We start from the raw sequence: 17,249 nt of genomic DNA on the forward strand, positions 1-17,249 counted from the left end.
AAGGTGTTACTGCATGTTGGATGTATTGCAAAGCGCCTTGTTGCCATCTTTCTCTGCTTTAAAATTAAGTCAAACTTTTGATGGCTTTACCCGATAGGACGCCATTTTTTATGTTTGCTTTTCTAGACTTATGCCTGGTCACTTGCTTACTGAATGCTGTGTGCATAACAAATGTGACCTAAGTCGTGCTACCCAGCGCTAGGCTCTGGTGCTGCCTGGAACCCTTAAGAGAATCGTTAAGCGAGCTGCCAAACGGTGCTATGGAATTGGAACATATCGAACCGGTTCTGAAGGGAACCGGTTTTCGATTTTCATCCCTACTGGTGCCCCTGGTAAATTTTTACCACTGACAATAAAAAAAATAAAACAACATCCCAAATACTCAGTTTATGCAGTTTAAATGTAAAAAAAAAAAAAAAAATACTAAAGTGGAAGTTGAAGTGAGTTTCACTTTAAGTATTTGAGTACCTCTGCAAAACAGTTGCAAAGTTTGCTTGTCCATAAGTCTGGCTGTGTTGCCAGTGATCCATGATTTATTCTGAAGGTTTTCAGAACTTATTTGCAGAAAGTCCCCTTTGGGAAAAATATATATTTCTTTCTGATCGAAGAAATAATCGCAGAAGTTTTCCTTCAGATGCATCGGCATAGCGTCAGAAGGCTCCATTTCTAAAAATGGACGGACTCTTTAATTTCTTTATGAGGAGATAAATAGGGGGCGGTTCTTCAGTCAATATCTTTAATTGCTCCTGGGTTGTATCAATACCTACCGGTTTTACTGCTCCATCACGAGCCACTGGGAACGGGTTGCCCGGGAAACGGCCGCATGGCAACAGGATCAGAGCCTGGGGGTTGTCTGCTTCTAGGTCTGCTCCCATTTTACATCGCATTTCCTCACTAGATGGTGTGCAAGCCACTGGAGAGAACACTTCCACCGCACTGCGAGCTGCACATCCAGCTACACAAAACCTGGGAAAACTACAAACCACGGAGTTCCAAAGCGGACGAGTGTGGAGTTAAAGAAAGCCCTCCGTGGCGTTTTTTCTTTAAATTCAAAAAAAGAATCTTTTTGTGGGGTAGCAGTAACACTTCGGGAAGAAAAAGGCGAACAGAAAGCAGCTGTGATGGACATAATGATTGCGGTGCAGGATGCTGCTTGTGTCTCCGGTCAGTGGTTTACTGCGATCATTTTCAGCCTGTGCTGCTTCCTGCCGTCCTGTTTGCCAGCCGGACAAACTGTGGACTATTCCTCGGTGGAGAATGTAGTGAGCAGACAAGGCGACACGGCTCTGCTGAGGTAAAGGAAGCAAACTTCACTTTCCACCGCTCTCCTCTCATGCCTTTCTGCAAAGTTAAACCCCGAAACTCCCACACTTCCCCATCTTTCTATGTGAAATGTCTGTTTATTACTTTTTTTAAGGCGATATCCGAACAATGGATATGTTTCCCTCCATTTACTCGTTGTTTTTCTTGACCCCCCCCCCCCCCATACAGGACGCTTGAACAAGTGCATGTCGACTGACTAATAAAAGTTTGTTGTAGTTTTTCCTTTGAACGCAACATTTTGCAATAATTGAAGTTCTACAAGAGAGGTGTTGAGTTGTTACCTTTTCGCTGGAAATGCACACTTCGCTTTGTGCTTTCCATGGCTTATGTAATTGGATGACATTATATTTGCCTGATTTCCACCGCTTTGAAGGACTATATTAGAGGGACAATAAAAAAAAAAAAGTCAGATTTGCTGTTTTTGGGAGCTGCGTGTGAGGTTTAGGTGATTGCACAGAGTGATGTCGCAGTTTCTAAACCGAGGGAAGAACAGTGTATGAGTGGCCGCTGCTGATCTGAATCCAGTTATGGCTATGACGCGATATCTCCCTCCCCCCTTTGCCTCCTTCCACCCCTCCATCCGCCTTCCCTCCATCAATAGGTGCCAGCTGCACAGGTAGCTGCTCATTAAGGCTTGAATTAGCAGCTCTGGGTGCTGTTCGGCTCCACTGCACACATTTTGGTGATCAAGAATCCAATTAGCAATAAATAAATAAACAAAATGCACTTAATATTGCATTTTTACATCTTAAAATCATTCAAATAATAGGGGTTACTCAAAATAATATGCAGAGGCGTAGCCAGAAATTTTTTATAAGGGTGGCCAACAACCAATGTAAACTCGAAAGTGGATCGGCGCCAGAACCTCACCCCCAGATTCCACATACTCCGCCCCGCTAACATGCGCCGTGTGGAGTAATTGGCTACATTCACACTGCAGCCTGAAGTTACCCAAATCCGATTTTTTTGCCCATATGCGACCTGGATCTGATCTTTTCATGGCTGTCTGAAGAACACAGATCCGATTTTTTCCAATGCGACCCAGGCCACTTGGCTATATGGTCCTGAATCCGATACTAATCTGATCTTTTCAAATGCGACCTGTGTGTGAACGGCCAGAACGCCATGAATACCCGACAAACGTCACTATTATGCGTCTTGCTATGCAGAAGCGGCAAGAAAAACAATAACCATGGCAAGTGATGATGCAGAGAACAGTATTTATGTTTAACCATATTAAAAAGATTGCGAACGGCAACGTAAAAAAAAAATCGGATTTCACAAAAAAAAAAAATTGAGCATCAAGGCCTGCGGTGTGAACGTAGCCAATGTCTGTCGTGTTAATCCATGAGAGCTGTTCCACATCCACCGCTTCTCCGTCCGTCACCGACAAAATATAATAGATACAATTCTCAGATTAACCCGTGTTTTTGTTGTCAATTAATTATCAATGTATATAAAAAAAATTTAGTATATGAAAAATTTTATTGTTTTGAATATTCCACTTGAGAGTATTAGGGCAGCCACCATCCATATTAGAGGGGGGAAAAATGGTAGGGGTGGCCAAAGATTTGCTAAGGGTGGCCATTGCAACCCCTGGCCCCCCATCTACCTCCGTCTCTGATAATATGGTGATATAGCTCCCTTATCTCCTTTATTAGTATAAAAGCTGAGGGGACAGTCCTATCTTTATTTAAATATGAATTCTTCAGATGTTGACTTTAAGATGTTCTGCATTTGGTGCCAAATGCAGAACCTACAGCAAAAGTAATTGAAAGCAATAGAAGTTTGCTTGATATCAGGAGGTGAAGAATGGGGCATGATGTTACACAATAATGGGCTCTGGGCACCTTGTCTATTTCATAAAAAAAACACTAAGATTCTCTTTTCCAATAGCTTAAAGGTTTTGTAAATCTCAAAATTTGTTTAATTGAATAACTTCTGTCAAGGGCTGTATTTGCAGTTTTGATCTGCTTTGAATTTTTTTTTATTTACAAATGTGCTGAAAGGAGGCTAATAATGCAGAGGATTACGTTTGCATCAGTTATAAGCGAAGGTAGCAAGCACTTTGTTAGCAGCTGAGTCTAGTGTCATTTCTGCCTCACTCCTAGTCAGTGGGGCTATTCCGATAGGATTTAGTCATTTGCATATTGTCTTCATCTTTTTTTCTATTATCCCGAAATAGAGCTACATAGGCAATTTAAAAGTGATGTAAGCTTCTTCATAGCCGATGTAACTGACCAAGTCCAACAGGGAGTCTTTATTAATAGACTCTGTCAAAAACCCTATCAGCAACTTGAGAACTACACCCTTTGTTTCTTCATATTAATGGTGCAGAGAGGTCTAAAGCACTCAGTTTTACATTTGTTGCTGCTTTTATTGAAAAGTTAGCATAAAAAAAAGAAATTTAACAGTGCTTCAATGGGCATACTTTAATTTGAGTAGAAATATTGCCGCAGTTTAATCCCCAGATCGCTTTTTTATTTTTGTTTGACTCATGCTTAGAAGAAGAATCAAAATACATTCCAGGTTACAACTTTAGCTTTTTTTAAATTAAAATTGTGCTTTTTATTTTTGTAATTCTATTTGATGGCCATTAAGAGAATCAAAGAAAAAACAGCAATGTCCCTCCCTCACGTGTTGCTGCACACTTCCGGGCAGCTGGCTGAAACAGATTTAAAATTCATGAAAAACCTTACGAGTTTGAAATCTTGGGTTAGAACCTTCTTTTCACTCTGAAGAGCAGAAAAAGATAGAAAGGTACAATATGGGACTCTGCACTTATTTGAAATCTCCTGCTTGATATAACGTTTTTTTTTGTGCCTATTTCTATATATAAAATTGAAATTTGTAAAAAAAAAAAAAAGCATATCCTCATGGTATGAGATCTAAAAGTTATCATACCATGATAATCTTATACATTTCTACTCCTAGTTCTGCCCCTGCTAAAGGACTTAGACTTGCCACTGTCTTTTCTAGAGAAAGTCTTACTTCCTACTGATTGAGCTGTGTCGACAGCGATCAGCGGGGAAAGTATTAAGTCAAAATTCTGCCAAAAATGCACACATGTAATAAGTCCTTATAAAAACAAAACAAAAAAAGTAGTTTCCATTTTTTTAATGTGTTATGATTTCAGATTCAATACAATTAGGCCCCCAAAACATAAAGCATTTAAGCATGTACCTTCCCTGTGCTGGTGGTTTGCTTTGTAGACCTGTGCACTCATGCCAGCTTTTGTCTGTTTGAGGGTAAACCAAACTGTTAAAGAAGACTGCCTGTGATTGGCTACTTATCAGCAAATCACTTTTTTTGTGATAATACTGTTTTCTTCCTAGTTGTACCTTGAAATGTTAGATAAGCATCTTAGGGCTAATCACTGTTCTCTCAAAGAGTCAAAACGGTGAAATATCGGTTTTTACAAAGTTCGCTGGTAAATATGAAATCTGAACTCTTCATAACAGCTATTAACTTTAAGATTCTTTACCAACATTACTTTCAGCTATTGGAAAAGAATATGGTCTCAAGAGGCGGGAATTCCTGAAAAGTAGCCAATCAGAGGCCGTCAACTTTCTCAGATTGGTTGAAGAAGTTAACATGAATGCACAGAAATGTGTCCAAATGCGACTAAAGGAGGCTCTACTGGAACACAAAAAAGCAAACCAGACTCGTATGAGTATTTGTTATGTGTGCACATATAGCATAATTCTGAATTCTTAGAAAATATCTCCCCAATCTTAAGGCTTTTTTGGTCCAGATTATATGTTTTGCTATGAATTGGCACAATTCATAGCTGCAATACAGCTGCAATTACTTTCAAGCAGGTTGTCACATTAATAAATACCACCTATAAATTTCGACCAAAAGATTAAGAGGAAATATTTTCACGATTTCATGGATGAAACCAAAATGGTTAATTAATGGGTTATTCAGCACTCTGTACAACCATTCATTTGCCCTTTTTTCATATGTAAATGCTGCCAGTTTGACGTTATCGCTGTGCTCTGCTTGTGCATGTAGATATCGTACAGATGCCGAACACTAATGCTGTGGTTTGCATCTCACTACTTAACATTTTCATCAGTGTAGTGATGATAAAAGCCCTGCTCTGTCTCTGTACTGTCATTTTCTCCAACCACAAGCAAGGTCTGCTCTGTCATTTTGCCTCTATCCTGAGAGCTTAGCATTAGTGAATGAATGGACTATCTCTTTAGGAACTAAGTGTGGAAAACAGTGCCTGCCTGTTGAATTTCCCGATTGTTGAGACCCCTGGCTGGTAGGGGGCACTTTACTGTGCCCCAATGCTGATTACTGGCTAAGAATGTGAGCTTTCTCAAACACTGAAAGGCTTAGAAGCATACAATTATTCATTGCCTCTGGATTATGAAGTGGATCCATACAGATGCATTTGTGCTAATTTTTATTTCCCCCACCTCCTCGATTCTTTGTGTTGTATTTTTCTTGGCCTGATTTATGCCTAAAACCTGGATGCCTTAAGCTTTTTGAAAGAGAGAGTTCAGAGGTACATCATCTCTGTAAAGGCCCAGATTATGTGAGGGATGCATCTTTCACAATGTTTTACGTGTGTGCATTAAAGTTTTGTGAATGTGATAATTCCTCTGTAACTGGGAACTTACATCTAGGGGCAGGTCGTTCAAGTAAAGAACACATCATTTAATTTCACTTTGCAGGTTTCATGTCATCTGGATTCAGATGAATAAACAACCTCAGTAGATGACTCATCTGGCTGTGAATTTGAAACGGACAGAAGAATAAAAAGACTGTTTTTTATGCTGCCAGGACACACACTGCATCACTGCCTACCTCTTCCACTTGGATAAGCAATTGAAATGAAAAGAAAGAATCTTGTCTAAATTAAGTTAAAGAAGACTTTAAGTTTAGGAATGTAGATCAATCTACTTTAATTACTAACCCCTAATCTACTGTACTTGGATTTGTTCTTTGTAATAATATGGATAAATAATAGTGTCAGTAAATACCAAAACTCTGGATTGAACAACAACAAATATCTGCTGCTACACATTACAGTTATTTTAGTTATTTTGACAAAAGTTTTTATGTTTGAAGTTAAAATGAAAACTGTCACTATTGTGCACGTGCAGCATTGTTTGAAGCCCAGGTTCAGTACTTTGTGGGGGCTTTATATCTTTAGGAAGCACTGACAAGTTTCAGTTCTCAATCAGAATCATTCCTTAGAAGCAGAAATCTCTGTATCAGTGATGCTTGATGGCTTCCATGCTACATCAGCCTCTTAAAAAATTCTTTTGATTAGATTTGAAACGGAGGACTGAAAAGCCCTCTCTAGGACTTTGCTAAATCTATTTTTCTCACTCTTGTGTTGCTAGAAAGCCTTCTTCTTCCTCTTTACCGATGCCTGCCATTTTAAGGCATTCAATCCATCTTTTTTAATGGCCATGCATTCCTGGGAAACTTTGATGTCAAGAACATGATCAAGATTGCAGGAATACAGCCCCCATCATCATTGTCATCATTATAATCATGATCTTGGAGAACTTACCTTCATGCCTGAGGATACTACTGTTGATATATTGTACTAGTAGTGCCTGAAACATTATTATCCTATTTTGCCACGTATTGACATTTTAAAAGAACGAAAAAAAAAGAAAGAAAAAAAAAACAGGACAAATCGAGTCTTGTAATGGTCTTAAAGTAAAAGTGTCACATGTGATGCATGTTCACTTGTATATCAGAATCAAGGGTGTGGAATTCCTAGTTTGTTGATTGTGTCAGGCTGGGACAACATTCATTGTTTTAAGCTTTGATTTTGATTTGCTTAATTTCATTTTAAATTATTGATTTACTACCTAAGTAAATTTTAGTGCGTTATGTGCTATTTAGAGGTCAGTTATCTAAATTAATTGGAAATCAGGTGATGTTATGAGTATTAGCTCAAAACTTCAGCATGATGCACCAATCTTTCCGAAGTAGACAGTTTTTGCTAAGTGTTATATTAAGGAATGTCTGTATTTGGTCATTGCTTTAATATTCAATTAGCAGCCTTTTAAATATTCATGGAGTGGTGCACATGTCCAGTAGAGCTTGCATGGGAAAGTTGTGCAATCATACTACAGATTGTTTTGACAGAAAATATCAGCGGTAGCCTGTCTTAAGGGGCATCCACACGGCGAGATAATCATGCCGATTTCTGCTTCAATCCTCCCCTTTCCTAGATAAGGACCAAGATGTCTAAATGTTTACATTTTGTGAACCCTCACAAGAAGGAGCTTTGCATCCTCACAATGTTTTTCTGCGCGTATCTGTCCATGTAGCTACAGATTGTTCTTAGGTGTGCAATGAAGATATTCTGTCTACACAGACACTACTCTTTGGGGAATGGAGGTTAAAAATGATGTCGTTTGGCTCCCAGACCACATGTTAAGCATAAACAAAGTTTTAGAGTTGATTGGGCTTGCTAAGTGAAATGTCAGGACCCCCTGCAAGCTCAGCTCAGTAAAATGTTGGATTCTCCTGGCCTGTGATCCTACAGTGTGTGGTATTCTTCCAAAAGACAAGCGAGCAAGCAACAATCTATAACATGCTAGACTATTCTTTCTTCCTTTTTTTAAAATCTCAACTAGATTCCTGCATGTGTCCGATATTGACCCACAACTATAAAGTTCAGAACCAAGATCCGACCCATTTTACCAATTATCCTAAATTTAAAACACTGTCTAGAGTGTGACCTGACCCCTGATCACTATGTATACACAAAGCAGCTTATTAAGTGCTTTTAGTCATACATTTGTTTATTATTTTTGTAGTTTCAGATATACAGTCCTAGCCACAGAGGTTCAAGCACATTGCCTGATGCTTTCATGCCAGTGTGTGCTGTGCTCCAAGGTCACCAGTAGTAAACAAGACGCATGCCAAAGGGCTTTTTCTCACCAACACAAATACACACTCACACCAGTGTGCATACATTGCATTAATCAAACAAGCCTATTTTGAAACAACGGTTTGATTTTAAAATGAATTAAACAAAGACTTTGTAAAAATAAAATTCTCAACTTGGTATGTTTGGTTTAATTGTTTCAGGAGGATTTCTATCAGGCTCCAAAATGACCTCGAAGCTCAAATGAACTTACTCCATTGTCACTGTTTATTTTATCAACTATGTTGTCTACTCATTGATATTTAGGCCTTGTTCATGAGTTTGCTGTGCAGAAAAAGAATATTGTCCGTATTCGGTTGCTGCATTATGTGTTATTATTTTCTGAATCACAAACCCAGCAAATAAAAAGTCTCTTTCTTTCTCTTCTTTAGCTGGGGTTTATGTCAGGATGGCAAACACGTTATGCGCTTGCGGACATTGTTTCCAGATCTTTCCCCTAGAGTAAAATATCCAAGCATCCACCTTTGATGTCTTCAATTCAGTGTAGGCTACATTTTTAGTTGCATAAAATAGCCGTTACAAACTGAATTAATTCGTCCATTAAGCTGTAGAGCTAATACAGAGTCAGATATAACTAATAACTTATTGAATGTTCACCTGCATTTTGTTTATCTATACCTGTAAATATACCTGTGACATGAAAAAAAAACAGTTTTAATGTTTACCCATATCTGAACTTTGCTGGAATTTCATTTTCACACCTATGCTTTAATGGCTGAAAAAGGACAAATTTTAAATCACACAATTTTATTTATGCATTTCTAAAAGGTTTGACTAGATTTCCCCATCGGTCAGCTAAATGTTCAGAACGAAATTGGCTCGTGTTTGGTAGGAGACATCTATCATGTGGCAGGAGAGATATGATTAAAACTGTTCCCTCTTAAGGGAGCATCTTAAGTGTCAAAAGTTAGCGTACAGTTTTAAAATGTACGGTTTTAAAACATGAGGTAGATGCAAGGTTGGGACATAAGTTCCCTTGCTGTAAAGTTGGTCTGTTTCCAAAGCAAGGTAGCGTTGCAGCTGTTCTGGAAGTTTTAAACTTCAAATAATGCTCTCAGTACTGTCTTATGGATTTATTTTTAAATCTTCTTACAACTAAGGCCTTTCATATGTGATGAAATAATCTCCTCTCCTTGCCTTTATGAAAGCTCTTTTATCTTACACCAGATAACAACTCAACTTGATTACCGTTGTGATGGGGCTTATATATGCATCAAAGCTCAAGCAAATGAACAGTAATTATAGAGTTCCTGAAGGCTTAATTGTGCTTTAATTTAAAGCCAGAGCACAGTTTTAAAAAATGCCTTAATAATAATATAATATTAGGACAGAATCAGTGTGTTTTAGGTATTTTGAAATAAACTGCTACACATAAGGTCTTAAGCATACCTTCTTTTGTAATATCCCAGTTTTACTGAACTCATCTAAAGTAAATCTTGCTTTTGATAGATATTTAATTGATAAATTGTTACACTCATTGATGGATAGAGTCTTTCCGATGGCAATTGTATTGTCTGTTCAGAAAAGGATGTAATGATTTAGCTTTTAAAGCTTTATTCCAGCATGAAAGCACCATGTTACACCATCAAGAAATGCATGGAACGCTGTACAAAGAATAAGAGGATAATATTGGCTTATTTATGTTATTTAGTTTGACAGCTGGCTCTCAGCCACAAATAAGGCCTGCCTGCACCACAGGCCTTTGTCTCTGTAATGGTGCAAAATTGACCTGTCACTTTTGTGAAAATCTGGTATTCGTATAAGTCTAAAATCATTGCCTAACGTCAACAGGCCACTTGATAAAAAACCTTTTCAGGCTGTGCGCGATTGCTGCAAAGACAGGTCCTGTAGCTCTATCCTGGACTAAAACGGTGTCATGCATCACTTTGCTTTTTCGTGTTATTATTACGGCTCTGAAAGGTCTTGACATTTACTATAAGCACTTATGCCAGAGACAGCATCTATTTTAAATGGCTTACTGCCGCCCCCCTACGCATGTACAGATGCTAGTGGGATGGAGGAAGAGAATATTAAATCACTTTTAAAACGCTGCAGGATATAATTTAAAGGAGGAGTTGTTGACTGTCTTCTCAACTCAGACCAAAGCCGTAGCCGAAAAGTGCTCTAACTACTTTCAGCCATTCAGCACTTTCTTTAATTAGGCTACAACCACTTCAGTGAAATCAGTATCAACAGTATAAGCAATAACGACTCCACTTCCAACAGCTTGGCGAGGAATGGAACGAATATCGTGTCTATGAACATATCGGTTACCTGGCAGGTATCAGCAGATTCATGTGCTTGTTTGGATGAAAACCTGGTCTGCCTCTTATGACACATCTGGGGACACACCTGAGCCTGTCGCTGTTAATTAAACAGCACAATTCTCTCTCACGTTTGCTGCAGCACATGTTTAACCCAATCTGTGCTGCTCTCAGCAATGTTGCCTTTCTTTAACAGCCTCCCTGCTCCTCACAGCCTCCATTTCAAGAGGATCCAATGTTTTGGTTGTCATTTGATCTTCTCCCCTTAGCTAGGGAATAGCCATGATTGTGAATAAAACTGTGTGCATGCGGGAGGGGCTCCCAGATGGAGGAATCTCTAAATAGATATTAGTGATGATGGGAAGCTGACTGTCTGCTGCCAGAAAGCAAACATTAGGGAGTATCTTCTGCTCCTTAAGGGAGGCTGACTAACTACTCATTAGATTCATTACTCGGTCATCTATTTGTAAGTGATAAATATTAGTGAGAATAAAAACAAGCTGTTGAGATGACATCAGAAAATTCTACCCTTAAAATCCACAGCAGATTCTGGAGCAGTTTTTTTTAGTACTTTAGTAAGTTTATAAGTTTGCTGTAGGAATCAGCTAATTCTCAAAACCATTAAAAATCATATATTTGGCAAAACAGAATAATAGTCTGTTTATTTCATATTAATAATCTCATCTAAGAATATTACAGTTTAACAATATTGTTTGGACTTTGAGTTAAGAGCTCCACAGCATAGTTTGTTATTTTATGATATATCAGATGTATTAGATATGCTCTTCAGGTTTCTCTATATGCTTTAATTCAGACCATTATTCCAATGCAAAGGCTTCATGTGTTGTTTAAACAGATTTTCTTTCACAATTATTGTGTCAGGGATGGCATGCAAGGTCAAAAACAATATAACTTTTTAAAAAGTTCTTCAGAACGACATTTGGGAAATAAATTAGTAGGCTTTTCAATATCTGTCAGTAGATTTTTTTTATCTCTAAAGATTTAATTGTTAAAAACTGGAAAAACTAAAAGATTAGGACGCATGTAGTTTCACATTAAGAAACCACCTACCGTTATCTCTATGCAGCTCAGACTAGCTCAGTAAACTTAAAGAATTCTCATTCTCCCATTGAAACTGGCCACATAAAGTTACACGATTATAACCGTGAGATTTCACTAATGAAATGTTGGCCTTTAACATCTAATTTTAAGTATATTCTTTTCATACAACAAGAATATTCTAGCCATGCATTTGAGTCTTAGGGCCACAAGAAGTGAAGTGATTATTGATGATAATGAATACATATTTTTTTCTTTTTCCTCTTTCTTGGCTTTAAAGCAATCCTTCATCATTCACTCGTGTCTTTTAACTGAAGGTAATATTAATGTTTTTCAGTAACCCGGAAGGTTTCTAGAACAAAATCTGATAGAGAATCTCTGGAAGGAGCTAAAGATTTTGGGATGATGAGAATCTTTCCAACCTCAAAGACCTTGATGCCGTCACCAAAGTTAAATTGTCAAAATGAAACTAAAAACATACAAAAAAAGGCTGTCAGAAAAGTTTTTTTTTTTTAATAAAAAAAAAAAAAGAATCTAAATTTTTTTGGGATAAAATTTAAATTGACAATCTGATACTATTATTATAGTTATTTTTAGACAAATTGAGCAACAAAAAGAAAAGAAAACAAAAACAAAAAGACATTTTTTTGCAGAGAGGTTTTGACATTTTTCTTCCTTATACATTAGAAAGAGAAATACATTCTCCTGGCTTACAAGGTAGAACCAGTACAGTTTAACCCCTTTATTTATGTATTCACATAATCAAGTATATGAGATATCCGATGTTTGTCCAGGTATCTGTTGGAGCCTCTTCTACAGTGTTTGGGTTACTTTCCTCAGTGCTCCAATAACAACGGGCACTATAGTTGCCTTCACCTCTTAGACTCTTTCTAGATCTTCATGTTCATTTTTCCTGATGTTTCCATCATTTGGGATGCAACCTTTGATCAATACGGCTATCCTCTGTTGCTTATCAATGATCCCATTGTCCCGTCCATCCATCCGTAGGACCTCCCCACACCCTGTGAAGCCAGCCACCATAGAGTTTGCCTGTAAACTAGACACCCTGATGCTCAAAACAGGTTCGTTGTAAATGCATCTTTAGATCGTAATGGCCTCCAATATCATATTGATTTCTGTCTGACAAAACAAAATGTTTACAATTAGGGCTGAAACAATTAACCGGATTACTCGTCATTAATCAATGATTGAAATAATTGTCAACTAATTTAGTAATCGATGAATCGTTAACTGGAGTTTAGAGACTAAAACATGCCTTTAGCTGACTGATCAACCCACTTAATTATACCAAGATTGTGAAAACATTACGTAAATATTTTGCATTTGACATAAAAAACTTTTTCATCTGTCAATATGCCCTATCAAGAACTCCTCAAGTGAAAAATTTTTACTTTCTCCTGATTTAGTTTTGTTAAAAGTCTTTTTTAAGGAATCTTCGGCCATCTGATTATCAATTGAAAAAAATTATCTACAGATTAGTCGATCTGCAAAATAATAGTTTGTTGCAGCCTACATACAATACACTTTGTGAAATTAGCCCTAATTTTTCACCACTGTTGTAGACAGTTTATTTGACAACAGCTGTGATGATTCAGGTTTATTTAAGATGTAAAGCTTTGATTTGTACATTTGGTGCACATACAACAGTATAAAAAGAATTGTATGTCTGTAAATCTGCATTATAAAAATGAAAAAGAAAACTTTAGTCCGTCCAATAAAATAAAAAATAATTGCTAAGATTAGATGTTAGCCTGACACATATTTTTAGTGGACTTTTATCTCTTTATCAATATATTACAGTTATATTTTCTTAAATTTCAGAATAACATTTATTGGTATCTATTGAGCTTGTTTTAAATTACTTTTTCTTACTAGATTGGTGTGTTGTATGTTAATGTCTTCTAAGTCAAATATCTTAAGAGAAAAATAGATTTTTCTGCCTTTTTTATTCATAAGAAAGCTGCTTTTTAAAGCTCCCTGGTCTTCCTGTTATTATTTTTTTTTACAAGATCTTGAGTTTACAAGTAAGAAGCTTTATGTGCAGACTTTCTATCATATTTTCTGGACTTTTAAGTATTTACAAATTCTGTTTATACAGTTAATCAAAAACAATAAATAATATGAGTGTTGAATAGAATATAATAGAAGAATATAATTCAACTTTATTGTCACTACATTGTCAGAAGTACAAAGCAACAAAATGCACTCTGCATTTAATACATATGACTGAACCTGGTAATATAATTTTATTTAATAAAAAATGGTATGTGAAAAAAGAGAAAGGCTTTTTTTTTTTTGTCTGCATGTGGAGAGACATTTATATTAAGCTATAAATTTTGTATAACCTAATGTTGAAATTACGTTGTGCCGTTAATACGCCTTAAAGCACCAAATTTACACACTATAAACAATTTCTAAAAGGATTGTATTTGTGCTCATCATTTTGCAGGCAAACCATTCCATTGTAATTTCCAAAGATGAAGCCTTTCTATTTGTAATGTCTTTCAATTAGTGGTAAAGTGATTGAGTGCCCTGTTAAATTAAAGCCTAAATAGAAATGCTTTTCCAAGATGTTTCTTTCTATGAAAATAGATGCTATGTTAGGCTTTAAAACATCTTTCTAATATTCTTATAATCACAACAATTATGGAGGATAGAGGAAATTATTTTAGGATAGAAAATGGAGCTTACACACATCTCTAGCTCTAAGCATCAATATTATTATTATAATTTGACTCTGAAACACCACAGAGGGGTTTTTATGTTGTGTGAAAGGCCTATGCATTGGAATTAACTTAATAGAAAATGTAGAGGCACTCGCAGGTTACATAACCTGCTTAGGTTTAAAAAAAGTTGAAAGTGAATTTTTTGTAGGTTTATACCAGGGATACTCCACTTTATGTAATGTCAAATACATTTAGAATGTTTTAGTGTTTGAAAAGCATAATTGTGGCAATATGTTTCCGATTTCTCTTCATATCTGCAATGTAAGTACTTTAGATCAAATAAAAGACATTCTTACAGACCGCTTTAGAAGATAGTTGGTGTTCATCGATTTGCAGAAAGAACAGTCTCTCTGCATGATTTTATTGGAAATATCTGCTCTGTTGTAACAGATTTAGCTACTCTCTGAAAGCTTCAACAGAGTAAATTTGTTTTACCAGCTTCTTGTTGAATACTGCACAGCCTTCTTAATCATATGCCAACTCTTGCAGCCTTTAATCACTGAGAGAACCCATTCCTTAGAGCCCCTTCAATTACAATCCTTAATCAATCAGTTAGCATCTCCTCGTGTTTCATGATAATTAGTTGTGCTACTCTGAGAACATTTTGTAATCTCATCACTCCCTCCCCAGTTGAGGTTTGTATGAGTAAGTCCAGCTCATGTTAGCAGGTTATACATAAAATCAGCTGTCATGGCAGTTTAAAGGTTGGATGTTCATGCACTTGTTTTTTTCCGTTATTGGATGCCCCGCTCTGACTCAGACTTCATTGTGCTTGGAAAGTATTTGTCTTTTCAAATCTCTTTAAATCTCACATCTAATCTGATCGAGGTTATCTGTTTCTCATTTTCAAAAACTTGAACATTGATAATGAGCTGGTCTACAGCTAAATTATCTTCGAGAGGATACATTTCCTCTGCACGGCGTGGCAGATGACACTACCGGCCATGCTAGATATTTATGAGCCTGGCTGGAGGCAATGGAGCCAGACATTAGTCTTATCCCATGGGAATATTAAATCAGATGGGTTCACACATGGATGTCTTAACGATGTCCTTCAGTGAATTAAAACCAGCTAAAGAGATTTTAGATCTGAGCTAGAATATTCTGGTTCAATGAAATTCATCTCTAGCTTTATATCTTGGCTTTGCATTATACCTGCTCAAGGTGATGCATTCATTTTATGCCCTGCAACAATGTCCTTCACAACATTGATGATGGCTGAAAGTTTGTCCACAGTATTTTGGCTGGAACGTGCCTCATTTAAATAAATGCATTAACATTACAGTGAAGCATTAAGCTTAAAATATTCACAGTCTTGTAAGATAGAGCTTGAAGTAATCTGTCAGTCTACTAACATGTTTCTTCTGACTTGATGCAATATTAATGCTTTTTTTTATTTTGAATCTGATTAAAGATCTATAGAGGGATCCAAATATTGAGGCGATGGAAAGGAGGCCTTGCAACCTTAAATTTAAACATGCAAAAATCTGGTCTGTAAAAGTTTAATAGCTGTAATACTAATTAAGATTTTTCCATTGATTAAAAACATTTTAACATGCAATATTAAAAAAAAAAAAAAAAATTCATTAGCAATTATTTTTCCAAACTGAAACTGACTTAACAATGCTGTATTATCTTATAGGGCTGGGCGATATAGAAAAAAAGCTTATCGATAAAAAAAAATGCATATTGATCGATATCGATAATTATTGAAAAGATTTGAAACCATATTTTATGTGCAGCTCTGCCTGGACTTTTTATAATATTGCTAAATGATTAAATTTTAATAAAAAACACAAACACAGACTTCGAATTAAATCTTTATTTAACCAACTTTTTTAACCATAACGAAATTGTTTTAAAGAAGAATAACTTAAGAGACCTGAGTTAGGTTATTAAATACTGACAAAGAATAAACTAAAGTGACCAGAAAAGTGACCAAAATAAATATAACAAATAAATAAATGCCCCCCCACCGCCGCCGCCGCCCCCGTTTCCTGCTTTAACCTGAGTTATTACTTTGAAGTTTCTGGCCCCTCAGCATTTTTATCTCAATTGTTAGAACTACGTGGGAAACTGCCCAGAACTGAAAATATATATATATTTTCCGAAGATTCCTCGGAGGAGAGCCGCGTCGGGGCCTACACAGCTCGTACTCCTGCGGCTGTGAGCGGCTGAGATGATAAAAAAAAAGTTGGTTTCGTTATCAGACTGGTTTTCACTGGTTCCCGACACATTTTCCAGATGACTGTGGTTTGTTTTTGGTCCGACTTGCCATGACCGAAATACTGCCAGACTGCCGAACTACAAAGACCTTTCTTTGAAACAATTTCCTCCACCTCTCCTTGCTGCACAGCTTCATGTGCTCTGTGTTGTGGTTTGAGAGGGCGGCGCTTGGTGACGGCATGCCTGGGTCCGCGATTGTGATTGGTTGGGAGGAAGCAGTGACTAGCATAAACCTACATGCTAGGCTACAATGAGAAGGAAGGAAAACTGCGTTTCTTTTTTATCGAACTTTTATCGACCCTCTTTTTTTTTATTGCGCCACACGTCTATCGATCGATATATATCGTTATTGAATTATCGCCCAGCCCTATTATCTTAACATATATATATGCCTGTCTCAATGAATTAAAAGAGTAAAATCTGTAAAGTTAAGAAATAAAGTTTCAAATGTAAATATGTCATAAGTAATTTTGGGCTCACTTGTGCTGAGTTTGTATCAGAAATTTGGACATCTATTTGCAAAAAATAAAAACTTAAGACGAGACTGGGCTTGAATTGGTCTCTAAAGACTTGAGACTGGATTTGGGTTAAACAGAATATTTCATCAATCTCATGTAGTCGGTAATGTAGGTAGCCAGAACGTGGATTTTATTTCAATGTACTGTATAGCTTACACCTCATACTGGTTACTGTAGTTTA

General features: G+C 36.8%; 1 protein-coding gene across 1 annotated transcript in view; it reads left to right on the top strand.

Moving 5' to 3' along the window:
• Positions 1-796: 796 nt before the first annotated feature.
• Positions 797-17,249, top strand: part of negr1 (neuronal growth regulator 1) — a gene marked incomplete at its 3' end in the record, with an annotated part of 184,636 nt that continues 168,183 nt past the window's right edge. The window contains exon 1 of the mRNA XM_038272149.1: positions 797-1,294. Coding sequence (XP_038128077.1) covers positions 1,122-1,294 — 173 coding nt within the window. The remainder of the gene's footprint in view (positions 1,295-17,249) is intronic.

This window comes from Cyprinodon tularosa, unplaced genomic scaffold, assembly GCF_016077235.1.
Source record: "Cyprinodon tularosa strain WSP-4 unplaced genomic scaffold, ASM1607723v1 ctg82, whole genome shotgun sequence".
Taxonomy (NCBI): domain Eukaryota; kingdom Metazoa; phylum Chordata; class Actinopteri; order Cyprinodontiformes; family Cyprinodontidae; genus Cyprinodon; species Cyprinodon tularosa.